This window comes from Bos mutus, chromosome 14 (genome assembly GCF_027580195.1).
Source record: "Bos mutus isolate GX-2022 chromosome 14, NWIPB_WYAK_1.1, whole genome shotgun sequence".
NCBI classification, from domain to species: Eukaryota; Metazoa; Chordata; class Mammalia; order Artiodactyla; family Bovidae; genus Bos; species Bos mutus.
In genome coordinates this window covers 68823357-68841629 of record NC_091630.1, presented here as the reverse complement: position 1 = coordinate 68841629, position 18273 = coordinate 68823357, and the positions used below count along the sequence as shown (strand labels likewise).

Below are 18273 nucleotides of genomic sequence, written 5' to 3'. Positions count from 1 at the left end.
GGCTCATCAATTGTTAAAAAAATGTAAAACAGTTAACCTTGGAATTGTTTTTGTTAAACTTTTGTCAATAAACAACAGTCCCTCTCAAACACCTGTTAGTGGTGCAAAGTTCAGACAGATTTCATTTTCTCCTTAGGACCAAGATTTGCTCTCTATTTGAGAATCATGCTCTGTTTTGCTTAACTCTTCTGATTCTTCCTGGAAGCTCAGATGGTAAAGCATCTGCCTACAATGTGGGAGACCTGGGTTCGATCCCTGTGTCAGGAAGATCCCCTGGGGAAGCAAATGGCAACCCACTCCAGTAGTCCTGGAAAATCCCATGGACTGAGGATCCTGGTAGGCTACATTACATGGGGTTACAAAGAGTTGGACATGACTGAGCGACTTCACTTTCACTTTCTGATTCTTCTAGAATCTAACCTAATCTACTTTCTTTAAAGTGCTTAGCATCCCCATCACAAGTCCAAGGGCAGCTACAAGGTCAAATGTGATAAGTTTTCCCAAGATGTTTCATCTTTGGGTAGATCCAGAAAGTCTTGCATATGATCTTTTAATTGTTCCAGAGAATGTCTTTGTGATCACAATTGAGGTCAGGTCTCCAAGTAATGTGATACAAAACACAAAAAATGCTTCTAAATTTTTGGCCAAAATTCTGGCTCCTACACAACTTTAACTTCTCTAATCATGTCAGTGCCAGTAGTATCTACTTGCCCTTGGTAATTTTTAAAATCAATGCCTAAAATGGTAAGGTTGTTTTTTTTCCCAGTCATTTCCTTAAGTCAAATGAATGTTTCATCTAGACTTACATACATACAAATTCAAGAGAAGTATGAATCAATACTACAAAATGTTCCTCAGCTACTATTGCAAGTACTGCACTGGTTCCTGAGTATTCCTGGAGTTATAGATTGGAACAGGAAGAAAAGCAAGAAAGATTTGACCCATTAGTTACTTTACTTGTTTTCATACCTGAGTGCCTCCACTGCTCAATTTGCCCTGCAACCCACAGATTTGTGGTCTTCAAAAAATTCTGTTAAAGGGATGAAATGACAAGCTGCAGACTGGGAGGAAATATCTGCAAATCACATATCTGACAAAGAATTTGTATCTGGAATATATGAGGAATTCACTAAACCGTAAGAAAATTAAAATTTTAATTAGAACATGGATAAAAGATTTAAACAGAAACATCAACAAAAAACAATATACAGATAACAAAAAAAAAGCACATGAAAAGATATTCAACATCTTTAGTGATAAGGGAAAATGCAAATTAAATTCATAATGGGATATCTATCAGAATGCATCTCTCAGAATGGCTAAAATTAAATAAAAATAGTGACAACACTAAATTCAGGTAAAGGAGTGCATCACTCCTGCCGTGCTGGTGGGAATATAAAAAAGAACTCTGGAAAAGAATTAGGTAGTTTCTTGCAAAGTTAAACATAAACTTGTCACATGACCCAGCAGTTGCATTACTGAGTATCTATCCTACAAAAAAAAAAAAAAGTATGTTCACAGTAAGGTCTGCATATAAATATTTATAGCAGCTTTATTCACAACTGCCAAATGTCCTTCAACAGTTGAATGAACAAACAAACCCAGGTCCAGCCTCATGGGGGGAGAAAAGTCTGCAACCAAAATGAACTCAATTCTAGTGCCACATGGGGAAATTACAGGGCATTGTCCTGAATGGTAAAGCCGATCTTAAAATGTGATGACACCGTAGTGATAGAGACCCAGGGTGATCTCCAGGAGTTACAGTCCTAGGGTGATGTGACTATACAGAAGTAGCACACAGGCATTTCTTTGTCACCATGGAGCAATGCTGTGTCCTGATTGTGGTGGTGGTTACAAGACTCCGAAGGTGTTACAGAATTTCAAAAAATATACCCCTACTCCCAAGATTGCGGGGAGAAATATCAATAACCTCAGATACACAAATGACACCATCCTTATGGCAGAAACCTAAAAAGAACTAGAGTCTCTTGATCAAAGTGAAAGAGGAGAGTGAAAAAGTTGGCTTAAAGTTCAACATTCAGAAAACTAAGATCATGGCATCTGGTCCCATCAATTCATGGCAAATAGATGGGGAAACAGTGGAAACAGTGATAGAGTTTATTTTGGGAGGCTCCAAAATCACTGCAGATGGTGACTGCAGCCATGAAATTAAAAGATGCTTACTCCTTGGAAGAAAAGTTATGACCAACCTAGACAGCATATTAAAAAGCAGAGACATTACTTTGCCAAAAATTGTTTGTCTAGTCAAGGCTATGGTTTTTCCAGTGGTCATGTATGGATATGAGAATTGGGCTATAAAGAAAGCTGAGCGCCAAAGAATTGATGCTTTTGAACTGTGGTGTTGGAGAAGATTGAGAGTCCCTTGGACAGTAAGGAGATCCAACTAGTCCATCCTAAAGGAAATCAGTCCTGAATATTCATTGGAAGGACTGATGCTGAAGCTGAAACTGCAATTCTTTGGCCACCTGGTGAGAAGAACTGATTCATTTGAAAAGACCCTGATGCTGGGAAAGATTGAAGGCGGGAGGAGAAGGGGACGACAAAGGATGAGATGGTTGGATGGTATCACCAACTCAATGGACATGAGTTTGAGTGAACTCCGGGAGTTGGTGATGGACAGGGAGGCCTGCTGTGCTGCAGTCCATGGGGTTGCAAAGAGTGGGACATGACTGAGTGACTGAACTAACTCCCAAAATAAAGAGTGCATGCAAGACTGATGAAATCAGGTAAGGTCTGTACATGAATTAATACCATCATCCATTTCCTGGTTTTGATAACATAAGATATTTTTTGGGAAACACTGAGTGAAGAGAACATGGGACCTCTCTGTAGTATTTTGCAACTTCCTGTGAATTTAAATTATTTCAAAATAAAAAGCTGAAGTTAAAAAACCAAAACATTAGTTATAGTTAATGAGTATAAAGTTGTAAAATAAAACTTGATAAATGAAAAATGCCAATATCATGACTATTTTTAAAAATACATTTGAAAAAAAATTGTACAGCGAGCCTTCATATACACAGTATTTAGTTTCTACTATTACTGTTTTGCTATATTTCTTTATCATGTGTTTATTCCCTGAATATTCATTGGAAGAACTGATGTTGAAGCTGAAGCTCCAATATGTTGGCCACCTGATGATAAGAGTTGAGTCATTGGAAAACACCCTGATGCTGGGAAAGATTGAAGGCAGGAGGAGAAGGGGGAGACAGAGGATGAGGTGGTTGGATGGCATCAACGACTCAGTGGACATGAGTTCGAGCAAACTCCAGGAGACAGTGAAGGACAGAAAAGCCTGGCGTGCTGCAGTCTATGGGGTCAAGAGTTAGATGTGATTTAGTGACTGAACAACAACAAATTACTGTTTTGCTATCTTTCTTTATCATGTATTTATTCAGCTGCGTATCTATTCTGTCTACTCATTCATCTTATTTTTTGGTGCATTTCAAAGTAAGTTACAGATATTAGTACAGTCCATTCCTAATTCAGCATGCAAATCACCAACTAGACTTTAAAATGTTTACAGGAGACATATTTTAGGTAAAACTTAGACAGTGAAATACATGTCTTACATGTACCCTTGTATGAATTTTGACTTTGACATATGCAGACACTTGTGTTACTCAACCCTGTATATAGATAAGGAGTGTCACCATCACCCCAGAAAAATTTCAAGGCTCTGCATAGCCAATGCCTCCCCCCTGCCCCCGGACTCTTAGAGACACAACACTTCTCTCAGTATTTTCACCATAGACTGGTTTTCTAACCAATCTATGGTGCTCTTGAATTTTAAAGCTGAAATGCTGAAATTTAACTTTTTGAAAATACAATTGTCATTACATATGCTTATAAAAATAAAATATTTGCAGTTCGAGGTTCAATGTCCATCTAATTGCCATGATAAAAAACCAGTACAGGCAACCAATGTCTAGATTGATAAATATACACGGTTGAAAGGAATGTGAATCACTTGATAGTGCAAAGTGTGCAAACACTGTGAATGCTATGGGGTGTGTGAGGAGCTCTGAAGCCACAGCCTGCAGCAGGAAGATGTGACAGTCTGCATTCCTTTCAGTGTTGAGGCTTTTAAGCCTAACCTCTCACTCTTCCCTTTGCCCCACATCTGGACAAGCGGATGAGAAGGCCCGGGTGCTCCCTCCAAGTCCCTGCCTACAGGTGGGAATACCCTGGCTTACCCTTTGACCACCATCAAACCCCAATCCAGTCTCCTTTGCCTGCTTTTTCAAGCCATTTTCAGCGGGCTGCCTTGCTGCCCCCAGAAAAGCCTCCTAATGTAAGTAGTAAATGTTTTGCTACCTTCTTGGTGTGTGTGTGGCACCGTAAGTCCACATTGCAATCAAATCTGGGGTGGGATCTATCCCGTCCTGCAGCGTGATTGCCATAGAAGAATCAAGAGTAACGATCGTCCTCGCTACTAGTAGCTGCGCTTCCTTATGCTGGACCAACTGCCTGCGAAGGATATAGTCAGTCAACTGTCTCCTCTCACCTGAGCAGCACGTCCGCTGCTCCAAACCTCCTTGTACCTGGAAGCAGGACTTTTCCAACACCGGCTGGTCACAACCACAAACCTTCCTGGTATCCGGACCAGGTGCCTCTTTCTTTTACTTTTTCTTTCTTTTCTTTTCCTCCCTCCCTCCCTTCTTTCTTGACAGAGTTGTGCCAGCGCCAAGCCCAGATCCTGGGAGGCAGACGTGCGCGTGTGACTAGCAGGCCCTCCGGCATCGGCCAGGCAGTGGAGAAGGTGCGGACCGTCCTAGGAACGGGAGGGTGCTAAAGTCTGCTCTCCATAGAGTCTCCAGGAAAGCTTACTCAAGTTGACTCCGAAGTACATTCAGACCCACGGAACTAGAACTTCAGCGGCAACAGCCCGTGATCTCTGCGTTCAGCAAGCGTCGCAGGTGTCCCAGGGCCGGAGCCCGAGGAGGCGGGGCGTGGGGCGGGGCAGAGGGACGCAGGGGGCGGAGCCTGTGGAGACAAAGCGGGGCGGGGCCGAGCGGGGAGCTTCGGGGAGCTTCGGAGTGCGGAGCGGACCTGGAGCTATAGCCTCGCCGCAGGCGGGCGGGACAGGGCTTGAGCCGGCTTCTCCCGTCTGCCTGTGCGACGCCCACCCAGCTACCCTGCTCTATTATGGTTGACCAGCGCGCCCGGGTGCTCACCTTAACGCAGAGCCTCTGCGTCCTCGCGAGGCCCCTGTCCCGGCCGGCCTGCGAGCTGGAGCCGCTGCAGGGCTGGGGCTGGGTCCGGAGCCCCGGGCCCGCCGCCGTCCCCAGCCTTCTCTCCTGTGTGCAGGCCGCCCTGCCGCCGCCGCTGCCCTCGCCGCGGGGGAACGGGGAGCCGGCATGGCGGGCAGCCCCCCGGCCGCCTGGCCCCAGGTGAGCGCTCCTGCCCCCGGAACCTGGGCTCCTTGCCTCCCAGAAGATCTTTCCTCGGAGCCCGCTTCACTTGGGACCCTGAGTCCCAGGTCCTCTCCAGGACGGGGCCTCAAAGGGGCTTCCCTTGCCCCTCCGCGTTGTTCCCCAGGGCGTTCCGGAGGCTGCGGGACACTCATCAGGAAAGGCGGTACTGAGCAGGTTGGGGTATGGATAGGTTGGGTTGACGGTTGTCATTACGGGTTCCCTGGCAAGCAGGGTACCTTGAGATGGAGTCCAGGGGTCCCACATGCCTGCTGGTGAGCCATCTGCCTCCTCTGCCTTGAATCCTGATGTGCTGACTCCATGGGCAGAACCAGTGTTGTTTCAGGGCCTCCTGACTTTTGGGGACGTGGCTGTGCACTTCACCCAGGAAGAAGGGGCGCGTCTGGACGCTGGGCAGAGGACCCTGTATAGAGACGTGATGCTGGAGACTTACAGGAACCTGGTCTCTCTGGGTGAGGTGATTCAGCCGCAGCCCTTCCCTCCTCCCCGCCCCCAGCCCCCCTCAGAGCTAAGGTGGGATCTCGGAGGGGCCAGGCTGGTTGTGACTCTGGGACCAGAGGTGGGACATTCTGCTCCCAGGTGACAGGTGGGGTCTCTGGACCCGTCCCCGGGGCTGCCTGGAGACTAGAGGTGTCCTCGTCTCTCACAGAGGCGGGCCTCTGTTGAGTCCTTATCCCTGCCCTGCTCCCCACCCACCTCAACCTCCTGGGGAGACTCCATGTTTCAGAGCCTGCATGGTAGGGCCAGCTAACCCCCGAGTCCCAGACTGCCTCTGGAGTGGGAAGCCAAGCATGCCCTAGCACTTCACCCATTTCCTCTCTCCTCTCGGGCAGGAGTTCCAGAATCCAAGCCAGATCTCATCTCCCAACTGGAGCAAGGAAGGGAGCCCTGGGGCTCAGACCTGCTGGGGGCCCAGGAAGCAGAGACTGCGGGAAATGCCGGCATGGGTGAGTGAGGGGAGCCACAGGCCTCCGGTTGTTCAGTATTTGCACTCACCATACACAGCCAGTGTTGTGAACAGCCGGATAGAAGGACAGTCACACAGTCATAAAGTGCACTTTCGTTGGCTTGTCCCTTGGTGTCCTTACCCAGGCACATGGACACCCATCAATTGAAAACAGGCAGCCAGTTAGCGGTGAAGGGGTAAAGACTGTGATTGTTGCCCTTCCCCTTCATTGAAGATTGAGGACAATTTTCTGGGAGTCCAGCACCATGCCAGATGCTTAATAAATTGTGCCTCACTTTCTCCCCCAACAGCCCCATAGGATGAGTTATCAGAACCCTCAGTTACAAGGAACTGAAAACCCAACCAAACCAGCCAGAGCTGGGGGGAGGCTCTTGGCTCAAGTTGTGAAAATTGGGGCTGGTTCTCAGCATCGTGGGTCTCAGGTTCCAAATAATGCCCTTGGCATAAGTTTGAGATCCAGAACACTTAACATCTGTCAAGCCAGACATCCCGCCTCCCAGAACTGCTGCTGGCCACCGGTAGCAGTGGCCCCTGGTGACCTTGGCACGATCTGGAAGTGTCTGCCCACCTACCCTTAAACAGGAACGTCTGTTCTCACAGCATCACTTCTGACACCAAATATAGGGAGCTCCTCATACCACCCAGTTCTTCACCTCTCTGCACACCCACTGGGTGTCCTGCAGTCCAACTCTGACACCTCATCCCCGCACTGGACGCCTGTGGACGTCTGAGCAGCGAGGGCATCATCCCAGAAACCCTTCCTGAGGGTCAGTTCCAGTCCTTTGGGTCTCCTGAGTGTAGAGCCTTAGAGTTTCAGGTATAGATATGTATTTGGAAGGCAGTAATTTCTGGAAGCAGGCAAGAGAAAGCAGGAAGAGAGAGAGGAGAGAAAAGTCAGTACAGAGCTGCCACTGCCAGCGTGTGGAGCACCACAGCTCCAGGACCATGACCACTGAGAGGCTGCAGGAGGCATCTGGGATTGTCCATCAGAGCGAGGGAGGGGGACACTTGTCCTTGGTCCCTGCCCCTGGGGCGGTACCTGTCTGCAGCCTGGTCTGGAAGTGCAGACCTCGGCTAAGACAGAGGCATGCCTGCCCCAGAGGATGCTGGCAGGCGGAGCTCTCAGAGCTGTCTCCTGCAGCAGGGCGGGAATCCCAGGGAGGCGGGGGCTTGGTGTACGGTGCTTGTAGCGTCAGCTACAGACTTCAACTAGAAAAAGGTGGCAAGAAAAAGTTGGGACATGTGAGGGGAAGGTCCATGAAGGAGGTGGGCACATGCGCACAGCCAGTGAGCCTGGACTCACCCGTGAGACACCTCGTGGAGAGGGCCAGCAGGTGGTTGATACTTGCAGGCACAGAGTAGGGGCCCAGGTGGACCTTCTCAAACAGGGTAATACGTGGGCCCTTTCTCTTTCAGATTCCACCCAGGGGTCTTTGTGTAAACATGTGACTGCAAGGGTGAAAATGACTCCAGCTGCAGAGCCTCCAGGAGGAGCATCTGGAAGCTTCTTCAGGGGTGAGCCTCCAAAAGCAGTCTGCAAAGCAGCCGCTCCGCAGGAGGGCAGGCTAGGGAGCCTGGAGAACTTCCTTATCCAGGAGAGACCATCACATGGAACCTTTTGGACCATCTCCAAAGGAGAAGGGGCCCAGAAAGGCGGTAAATGGGGACCCGAGCTTTTCTGTAGCCGCGAGACAAACGCTAAAGGGCAGGCAGCCCACACATGCGAAACGTGCGCCAAGACCTTCCGATACCTCTCGCGTCTGGTGAGACACCGGGCCACGCACAGCGGCGAGAAGCCGCACGCGTGCGGGGAGTGCGGCCGCGCGTTCAGCCAGCGCTCGCACCTGGCACAGCACCGCAGCGCACACGCTGGCCAGAAGCCGCACACCTGCGGGCAGTGCGGCCGTGCCTTCACACGTCTCTCCACGCTGCACCGCCACCAGCGCGTCCATAGCGGCGAGAAGCCTTTCGGGTGCCAGTGGTGCGGGAAGCCCTTCAGTTACAGCACTCTCCTCGCCCAGCACCAGCGGATCCACACCCGAGAGAGGCCGTTCCGGTGCTCAAAGTGCGGGAAGAGCTTCATCTGGAAGTCCAGCTTTCGGACTCATCAGAAATCGCACCTGTGCAGCCAGGCGGCGTGGATCTCTGTAAGCTAAGTAGCCGCTGGCAGGGGGAGCTTAGGGCTGGCTGCTGCTGCAAGGAGGGCCCCAGAAGGATGTCCTCAGCACGTGGCACCGCGCAGAGCGAGACCAGCATGAGGGACTGGATTGTTTCTCCACCGGAGATCGACGTGTACATTTCAGGTCCTTCCCACAACAAGGGGTAGCCCAGGCCTGCCTGCCCTAGCCACCACGACCTGGCAGCCTGCTGGATTCAGTGTAGCTGTGAGACGTCTGTGGACAAATTGATGCTTTGAAAGTTACTATTTTCAGGTGCATCCAGATTTTATTTCTGAAATTTAAAATGTAGGTCTTTGGTTTATTTGCATCATAGGTGGGTTCTAAACGCCTTTGAAATCCAGATGGGCTACCGAACTTTTGGATAATCAATCTTCCATCACACAGCAGCCCTGAACACCAGGAGAAGATCATGTAACTCTGGTCATCGTTTGGTCCTGGCTGGTTGTTTTCAGATGCTGATTTGTTGAGCAGGATGTGAGTGTTCCATTTTGGGCAGCTCAGCCCTTGCTGTTGGCCCTGTGGATTTGCTGGCTCAGCTTCACCTTCCTGCATGCCAGCTCTGCTTGAGTCAGGCCATATGAAACATTAAGAGCGTGCATGTCGCTTGGACTGTTCTTTTTTCCAGCCAGTTCTTCCATAGAGAATATGTTTGCATAGTATGAATGTTTTCTATACAATAATAACATTAAACACTTAAAACACATGGTGGAAATAGAGAAAACAGATATAAAAGAAGCCAGTGGTCACGAAACACAGGATATCTATAGGGAGGTTAGTTGGCAAGCACTGCCCAGGCATCAGGGGGCGGGCAGGGGAAGGCTGTGCCTTTGTGACCATCCACTGAACTCTTGGCATTCCTTTCACTGTTTAGAGGCTGAGTGTCACATGTCTAGTGAAACTAAGCGTGCTCAGCCATTTTCCTGTAGGCAGATTAAATAACTTAATTACAGAAGCAATACATGATCATTTGAGGAAATGTACAGCTATATAAACATAAAGTAAAACATGGGACTTCCATGACAGTCTAGTGGTTAAGACTGCAGGCTTCCATTGTAGGGGGTATGGGTTTGATCCCTGGTCAGGGAACTAAGATCCCACATTATGTGCAGTGCAGCCAAAATAAAATAGAGAAAAATATAACCAGAAGTTTTATTTTGACTCAAAGGAACCTGGTAAACGGACAATGAAAAAGGGGGATTTGGGTGTTAACCCACAGCGTTTCACCCAGACCATCTAGATTCAAAGCTGTAGCAGAAGAAAACCTTCCTGAACTAAAGGAGTGCCTGGTCTTGACACTGAAAGACCTGATCATGAGCGAAAGAAAAAACAGAACATGAAGTTTCATGAAATGACTGGACCACAAACAGGAAAAAGAAGATCACCAACAGGAAAAAAATAAGCTTGCCCCAGACTTTAATTAACAAAGACTGCAGCTCTTTCCATATTTATTTCCTTTATGTGTCACCATATTTTCTTTATTTGTGCCTCGGGGAGTGTAGGATCTTAGTTCCCTGAGCCCCCTGTAGTGGAAGTCCAGGGTCTTAACCACTGGGCTGCCAGGGAAGTCCTAGAGTCAAATGTTAAAGCTTATTTTCTTTCTTTTCCCTTTACCTCTTTCTTCCTAGGGTGTGATAGCAATAGTTAAATTCAAATTAGGTTCATTAGATGCAAAAAATATGATGGAGTCTTGTCAGAGATCAAGAAGACATGGCTCAGAAACGCTGGATGAAACAGGACACATTAATGAAGAGACTCTGATGATGTTCCTTTGGGGGGAGGAGGGACCAGCTTCAGAGCTATGTAATAATTACATGTTGGAATGGATGGATGGAAGCTTTGAAACTGCTTTTTGAGAAAATGTACTGATGTGGATATTGAGTCGTCAAGGGGTGGATTGTAATGAACATACCTTGTTTCAGCCCATCCTGAGTCCATCCCTTTCTTTCTGTAAAAGTGCCTCCCCTTCTGTTTGCAGCACTTCCCAGGATCCGTTGTAGGAAGTCACAGTGGTGCTGCCAGTCTGGGTGCCTTGTTTTTCTTTTTCTTGCCCAGTCACTCAGGCCAGAACTTCCAGTACAGTTTTGAGCAGAAGTGGCAAAAGTGAACATTCTTGTTTAATTTTTACCTTTTAAGGGGAAAGCTTTTAGTTTTCATTCATTGAGTATGACATGGTTCTTCAGTCGTTCAGTTGTGTCCAATTCTTTGTGACCCCACAGACTGCAGCACATCAGGCTTCCCTGTACTTCACCATCTCCCAGAGCTTGCTCAAACTTATGTCCATCGAATTGGTGATGCCATCCAACCATCTCATCCTCTGTCGTCCCCTTCTCCTCCTGACTTCAGTCTTTCCCAGCATCAAGGTCTTTTCCAATGAGTCGGTTCTTTGCATCAGGTGGCCAAAGTATTGGAGTTTCAGCATCAGTCCTTCCAATGAATATTCAGGAATGATTTCTTTGGGGATGTTAAAGGAGTGTGATGTTAGCTGTGGATTTTTCATAAATGCCCTTGATTAAGTTGAGGAAGTTCTCTTCTGTTCCTGGTTTGTTGAGTGTTCTTATCATGAAAGGGTGTTAGACTTATCAAATGCTTTATCTGCCTCAGCTGAGATCATTTTTTTCTTTGTTCTATGAATGTGGTGTATTTGATTCTTTTTTTTTAACTGAACCATCCCTTGCATTGCAGAAATAAATCCCACTTAGTCATGTGTATAATCCTTTTACTATGCTGCTGGATTTAGTTTACAGTTGCTTTTATTCCAGCTCTATACTTCCATTGATGAAAACTCTATTCCCCATACTTACAGTGCCCTAGACAGAAATGCAAACTATGTATATAACAAATACATATATGTATATATAGATAGGTAGATATAGATGTATTTTGAAGGACTGACTTACATGATTGTGGGGCTGGCAAGTCTGAAGTCTGTAGGACAGGCTGGCAGGCTAGAACTCTTAGGCAGGAACTCTCCAGTCTTGAAGTAGAATGTCTTCTCCTTCAGTGAAACTTCAATTTTGCTCTTAAGGCTTCTCAACTGAATGGATGTGCTCACTCAGTTGTGTCCGGCTCTTTGCGACCCCCTGGACTGTAGCCTACCAGGCTCCTCTGTCCGTGAGATTTCCTATGCAAGAATACTGGAGTGGGTTGCCATTTCCTACTCTAGGGGATCTTCCCGACTCAGGAATCAAAGCTGTGCCTCCTAAATTGGCAGGTGGATTCTTTACCACTATGCCACCTGGGAAGCCTCCTGAATGAATGAGAGCCACATTATCAAGGAAAGTCTAGTTTTCTTCAAGTCACCTGATCTAAGATGCTACTGTCTATGAAGTATCTTCACTGGCAGCATCTAGATTTGTGTGTGAATCACTGCATGCTACAGCCTCGCCAAGTTGACACATAACCAGTTGACACTAACCATCACACCAGGCCTTGTACCTAACTTCCTCCCTTAGCTTGCCTAGCCAATGAAGCAGGAATCCTCTTAATTCTTCCAACTTGATGTTGCTTCAGTCAGTAAACTTCTGAGTCCTTATTACCTGAACTACAACAGTGGCCCCCAAGCTATCTCCTGCTATTAATAATCTCGTGAAATGTGTTTGTCTTTTTAATGTATTTATTAAAGTATATTTTTATATAGTGTCCCGAATACAGTAACTGTTGAAGTTGCTTCTCACAAATGCAGTTTTTACCCTAGGAAAGCATCGAGCAGCTGCAGCTCCTCCGTTTTCAGAATATTCTTTGGCCCTGCTGCTACTCCTCCGTCCAGAGCCTGCGGGCTTTCGGGGATGCGCAGCCTTGCGTCCTCTCCCACCGCCCCAACGCCGGCACCGTCTGGGTTAGGGGCTAGCAGTGATCGGCCTAGGGGAGGCGGAGCCGACGGGAACTACATTTCCCAGGCTACTGCGCGGCCCTGGACTTCATGTCCCAGCAGCTCCCGGGGCGGCCCTCGAGGACTCCACTTCCCAGAGTGCCGCGGGAGGGCCGACCTGGTCCTGCCCACTCCACCTGGCCCCGGCGCGTGGCTGGGCACTCAGCCGGCGCCGGAAGCGGCTCTGCGGGCAGGTGGGCAGGTGGGTAAGAAGGCGAGGGGCGCTGTGGCATGGCGATCTGGGTCCTGGACCTTGGGTGCCCCGTGACAATCAGAAATGTCTGAAGGGTGCCGGGAACTGGGGGCGTGGGAGGGACCAGGAAGCACGGAAGGGGGCCCAACTGCACTGTGCGAATGGGCTCAGAGGTGGGTCCAGGGGTGGAGGGCTTGGGAAGCGCCTGGGGAAACGTGGGAGGGGCCCGGCCGCGGTAGCGTCTACCCCAGGGCCTGCTGCTACACTGCCCGTGCCATCAGGAGCAGCAGAATGTCCGGGAAGGGCCCCCTCTGGTCCGGGCTGCCCGTCGGGCTCTGCATCGGGGAGTTCAAAGTCCTCCGGTAGCTGCCCGAGCAGATTTCCAGCCCCCAGGATAGGTTCCTACGAGGTGGTGGCGCCCTGAAGCCTGTCCATTTCTCCAGGTAGCCAGAAGCTCTGCCTGCCCAGAAGGAACCAAGCTTTCCAAAGCTAGCTGGAGTGGGCACTGGGCTGCAAACACAGCCGCCGCCCCTTCCCGCAGTCAGTAGCATATGGACTTTGGCCAGAAAGCCCCAGACCCAAAGTTGGCTGCCTCCCTTCTTGTGAGCCAGAGAGGAGCCAAATATTCTCTTTCTTGGCCCAGTGGGGGTCAGGGTTGGGCCCACAGGGCAGAGCCTGGTTCTCTGGGCTGAGTGGTAGGCACAGGGCTCCCTGGGGAACAGAGCTGAGAAGAGCGGATGGCTCAGGCTAGCTGGGTCTGCCTGGTCCCCAGCAGGCAGTCTCCCTGGCCTAGTGACCTCATACTGTGCCCCAATGCTAGGGGCAGTGACCCTGGGCTGGGGCAGCTCAGGGGAGTGGGGTTCTGTGGGATGGGAGCAATGGCCTCAGCCTCACACCATTTGGCCCTACAGGTGTAGCCACCATGGGTGATCCTCGGGGGACCAGGCGGATCCTAGTGACTGGGGGCTCAGGGCTGGTGGGCAGAGCCATCCAGAAGGTGGTAGAAGATGGGGCCAGGCTGCCTGGAGAGGACTGGGTGTTTGTCTCCTCCAAGGATGCCGATCTCACGTGAGTCTGCCCATCCCTGGAGCACCCCCTACTGTTCCCTCTCCAGACTGAGTGCTCCGGGCCAGCCCTGTCCCTGGCGGGGCCTCGCATCCGGGCCCTCCCTGCCAGGTGGCTGGCCTGGCCGGGGTGTGCAGCTTTGCTCCTGGGCAAACTTCCTCCTTTCTCTTCCTGGAAGCCCACACTCTCCTACCTGCCAGGGCCTGGCCTGGCCACTTTCCCTTTTGGCAGCCCCTCCCACCTTTGGCCCTGCCTGGCTCCTGCCCCCAGTGCCTTGAGCCAAGACGCTCGTTCCCTTGGGCTTCCAAGCAGCCCCTGATGGCCTGGCTTCCCCACAGGGATGCTGCACAGACCCGAGCGCTGTTTCAACAGGTCCAGCCCACACACGTCATCCATCTTGCTGCAATGGTGGGGGGCCTGTTCCGGAATATCAAATACAATTTGGACTTCTGGGTAAGGGAGAGCCCCAGTGAGCACTGGGAGCCAGGATCCTGGATTTTGGGGACTTTTTGGCCAGCTTCCCAAGTTCTTGTTCTGGCCTCACGAAGCTCCTGAGGGTCAGGGCTTGGCCCAGCCCTGAGGGCAGCCCTGAGTGCCCCCAGTGCCCTACACTTGGGCTGTAGGCAGAGGGGCACACAGGTAGGCTGGGGGACATTTGGCCCAATAGGGAAAGCCCAAGAGGTAAATGGGGTTTGGGTGAGCTGAGAGAAGCCAGCATTTGCCGTGTGACCCTGCCCTACCTGCTTCCTGCCTCCTGGGCCTCCAGATGCCCCTGTTCCCAGGAGGTCCAGCTGCACTGAGCCTGGGGTGCACCCTGGGCTGCTGAGGTGTAAGCTGGGCTCTCCCAGGACCCTGCCCCTGCCAGGCTTTGCCCCTGAGGGCTGTCCATATCTCTGCCACTGGCCTTGGTGTGGTTCAGCCCTGCTTTGGGCCTGGGATGGTGGAAGCTTAGACCAGATTCTGCACGGGCATCTGTCCTCCTCGTCTCAGTGACAGCCTTCCCAGGAGGCTGCCTGATCACCACCTCTCCCCTCTCCCCAGACCACCCAAATGCCCCAGCCAGCTCATGTTCTCAGAGAGGGAAGTGAGGCCCTAGGAGGGATGTGGCTGGCCAAGGCTTCACTGCTACTGAGCAGTAGAGCCAGGGGTGAGCTCCTGGGTTGGGGGTGTGGAAGGGCCCCATCTTCCCTTCCTGCCTCAGGGCCAGATTGGGCCCCCTGGGCTCCTGCACCACCTCAGCAGCCCCAGAGGGTGGGGCTCAGCCCTGAGCTTGGGGTGTAGCCCTCTCCTCCGAGGTCCTCCCGCAGCCTCAGGGGAGGCAGGCCTAGATCGTCCTTCAGTCCTGGGGGTGGGCCCTGGGAGCAGTTGGAACTCAGGCTCAGATGCGGCCTCCAGGGTGCGTCCCACTTCAGTCCCTGGAGGAGTAGGTGAGGCTTTGGACCGTGCCTGGAGGGGCCTGATCCCTGCTTCCCACCGCCCCCACCCCCTCCACCCCGCAGAGGAAAAACATACACATCAATGATAATGTGCTACACTCGGCCTTCGAGGTGGGCGTGCGCAAGGTGGTCTCCTGCCTGTCCACCTGCATCTTCCCAGACAAGACCACCTACCCTATCGATGAGACCATGGTGAGGGGAGGAGCCTGGGCAGGGTGGGGCCTGGCCTGGGGGCGGGGCTGAGAAGCAGCGGGTCCTCTGCTCCCCCAGATTCACAACGGGCCGCCGCACAGCAGCAATTTTGGCTACTCTTATGCCAAGAGGATGATCGACGTGCAGAACAGGTCCTCCTCCTGTGCCCCCTGGGCGGAGGCCAGTCAAGGCTGGGGAAGGGGGCCCGGGTGCCCCGCGGTGGGTGGGCCCAGGGGGCGGCCCGGCAGGGCTCCCAGACCTTGGCTGGGGTGTGGGACTCGGGGTGGGGCGGACCAGTGGCCCCAGGGTGAGGGCCAGAGGGGACGCTGTGCCGCCAGCAGGGCCTACTTCCAGCAGCACGGCTGCACCTTCACCGCTGTCATCCCCACCAACGTCTTCGGGCCCCACGACAACTTCAGTATCGAGGATGGCCACGTACTGCCTGGCCTCATCCACAAGGTGCACCTGGCCAAGAGTGAGTGCCCGCCGCCCACGGGGGCCCCTGGGGCGCAGCCCGGGGAGAGGGGACGGCTGATGCTGCCACAGCCCCTCTGACACTTGCCCTCCTGACCCACAGGCAGCGGCTCAGCCTTGACGGTGTGGGGCACGGGAGGCCCCGGAGGCAGTTCATCTACTCACTGGTCGGTGCCGCAGAGGGGCACGGCTGTCCCCTAGAACATCTCCTGGGGCCGCTGAGCTGGCCGTGGGCAGGCGGGAGGGAGTCTGGGAAAGGGTGGGGGTCCAGGCTGCCCCCATCCTCGCTGGGGCCCTGTAGGTTCCTGTCCCTGAGAGAGTCACTGGGGTAGCTCTGAGCTCATCTGGAGGAGTTGGGGCACAGCTGGCCGGCCACTGCCCAAAGGGAGGGACCTGGGCTGGAGAGGGGACATGCGCCTGTGGGCTGTCACTGGTGGCCTCTGACCCCGGACGTCTGACCGGCAGGACCTGGCCCGGCTCTTTATCTGGGCCCTGCGGGAGTACGATGAGGTGGAGCCCATCATCCTGTCAGGTGGGCGCCCAGCAGCTCCACCCCACCCCCACCCCCACCCCCACCAGCTGGGCGGGACCCTGTCTGTCCCCGGAGCCGCCGAGCAGGGAGGGGGCTTCTGGGGGCCGGGCAGCGGGGGCCTGACCTGGCCTTTGGCCCCTGGCTCCCCACAGTGGGCGAGGAGGACGAGGTGTCCGTCCAGGAGGCAGCTGAGGCCGTGGTGGAGGCCATGGACTTCCACGGGGAGGTCACCGTATCCTTTGGTTGGAGGCTGGCGTGCCTCGGGCCTCCCTGCAGAAGACTGTGCCCTGGTGCCCCCATGGCACTCACCCTGGCGGCCGGGGGATGGGGGCACTGCTGCTCTGCCCTGGAGGCTCTTCCTGGGAAAGCTGGGCCAGGCTCAAGGGCAGGTGGGGGGCAGCGGGCTTCCCCTTGTGCTGAGGCCTTGACCAGGTGCCCAGTTTGATACAACCAAGTCAGATGGGCAGTTTAAGAAGACGGCCAGTAATGCCAAGCTGCGGGCCTACCTGCCCGACTTCCGGTTCACGCCCTTCAAGCAGGGTGAGCCTCCCACCCTGTTCCTCAGGGCCTTCTGGCCTCTCCTGGGGGCCACCACTGCCCCTGCCCGGGCCTCAGCTTCCCCAGTGCCAGTTGGGGGGAACGCTCCGCGGGTTTGGCCTCCGTGCCCTCACCGCAGAGGCAGGACTCCCTGGGTCCCCATGCTCCTTCCGGGGAGGTTAGGACCGCCCTGGCCCTCATCTGCCCGCTTTTGTAGCTGTGAAGGAGACCTGTGCCTGGTTTACCGACAACTACGAGCAGGCCCGGAAGTGAAGCCTGTGGCCGGAGCTGGTCCACCTCCTCCCCAGCGCCTGGCCGGCAGCACCCAGCAGCAGCCACTCTCAGAACCTGCCAGGAGCCGGGGGCACCGCCTGCCCTCCTGATGCTGGCCTCTGCTCCACTCCGTCTGCCGAGGCAGGCCTCAGTGACTGTCTGGTGGGGCCTCTGTCCACGTCAGGGAAGCCAAGCCCAGCACTCTGCTCCCCAACTCCATCCCTGAGTGTCCACTTCCAATCCCTGGGAGCCAATAAAGAGCATTTTCACAGGCCTGTGCGCCAGCCACCCCCGTCCCCACCCCAGCACTGCCTCCTGAGCCTGGCCAGGCCCCAAGAGCTGCTGGGCCATGGTGACCAACTGTCCCTGGGGCAGAAGGGTGGCAGTGGGTGGAGTCACAGAGAAGTGGTGAGTGGGCGGGTGGCAGGAGAGGGTGGGCTGTCAGCTGGTGGGGACAAAGTGCCGGGCACCTGCAGTGGTCCCAGTGTGGTGGCCAGAGCCAGCCTCTCCACACGGCCACATGTGGGCCTGGGTAACCACACTCCCCAGGTCTCCCCCGCTTCCTCCTAGGATTTTGGGGAAAGAGGCCAGGTCTGGGTTTGGATAGGCCAGGCGGGCACAGAGGGATCTGAGAAGAGTGTCTGCTGGTTCAGGCTCCCCTGGGGCCCCAGCAGAGAGGAGCCTGACCTGGCCCTTCAGCTCCCTAGCCCTCATGTGGCAGCTTCGGTGCTGGGGCCCAGCCTGTCCTTCTCCCGAGGACAGTGACAGGTGTCATGCAGGAGTGGGCCTGGCAGGCAGGGAGGTGAGTGGCACCTTCCTCAACAGGAAGATCTAGATGGGTTGACCCACTGGCACCCTGGCCGTTCAGGCAGTGCTGTGGGTGCCCAGCCTCCAGGCTGGAGCGGGACTGCCTCCCTCAGGACCCAGGCACCTTCCCTGGCTCTGGGATCCCCCTCTTCTCAGATCCCCTCTTCATGAGTGCGGACCAATGACTGGTGTGCCCACACAGTCATGACATCTTCTGTGTATCTGGGCAGCATTGGCTGCCCCCCCGTGCTAGGCACAGTCCCGACCTCTGTGCCCCATCCGGCTGAGCACAC

The 18273-nt window shown here is 53.3% G+C and overlaps 2 protein-coding genes across 4 annotated transcripts; both read left to right on the top strand.

Moving 5' to 3' along the window:
- Nucleotides 1-5033: 5033 nt before the first annotated feature.
- Nucleotides 5034-12249, top strand: LOC138990716 (zinc finger protein 251-like). 3 transcript variants are annotated; one of them, XM_070382533.1, is made up of 4 exons: nt 5034-5414; nt 5782-5908; nt 6290-6403; nt 7840-12249. In XM_070382533.1, the coding sequence occupies exons 1-4, from the start codon at nt 5382-5384 to the stop codon at nt 8577-8579; spliced, it is 1014 nt and encodes a 337-aa protein (XP_070238634.1). In that variant the 5' UTR covers nt 5034-5381; the 3' UTR covers nt 8580-12249. The 3 variants fall into 3 exon arrangements, with proteins under 3 accessions (XP_070238634.1, XP_070238635.1, XP_070238633.1); XM_070382534.1 differs by having other exon boundaries at nt 5035-5414; nt 5765-5908; XM_070382532.1 differs by lacking the exon at nt 5034-5414 and having other exon boundaries at nt 5427-5908.
- Nucleotides 12250-12582: 333 nt separating this feature from the next.
- GFUS (GDP-L-fucose synthase) lies at nt 12583-17446 on the top strand. Its single transcript, XM_070382531.1, is given in 12 exon segments — nt 12583-12665; nt 13576-13732; nt 14068-14182; nt 15229-15357; nt 15436-15509; nt 15699-15832; nt 15935-15967; nt 15970-15998; nt 16297-16363; nt 16516-16595; nt 16804-16903; nt 17118-17446. Coding segments are annotated over 11 exon segments (963 nt in total). The 5' UTR covers nt 12583-12665; nt 13576-13586; the 3' UTR covers nt 17174-17446.
- The last annotated feature ends 827 nt before the right edge of the window (nt 17447-18273 follow it).

What these genes read in the sequence shown, in the direction of transcription:
- LOC138990716 (XM_070382532.1), top strand. Translation starts at nt 5,701, where the DNA reads ATGCCTGCTGGTGAGCCATCTGCCTCCTCTGCCTTGAATCCTGATGTG. An exon ending in CAGGAACCTGGTCTCTCTGG is followed by an intron (nt 5,909 to 6,289) that starts GTGAGGTGATTC and finishes CCTCTCGGGCAG; the next exon opens with GAGTTCCAGAATCCAAGCCA. An exon ending in TGCGGGAAATGCCGGCATGG is followed by an intron (nt 6,404 to 7,839) that starts GTGAGTGAGGGG and finishes TTTCTCTTTCAG; the next exon opens with ATTCCACCCAGGGGTCTTTG.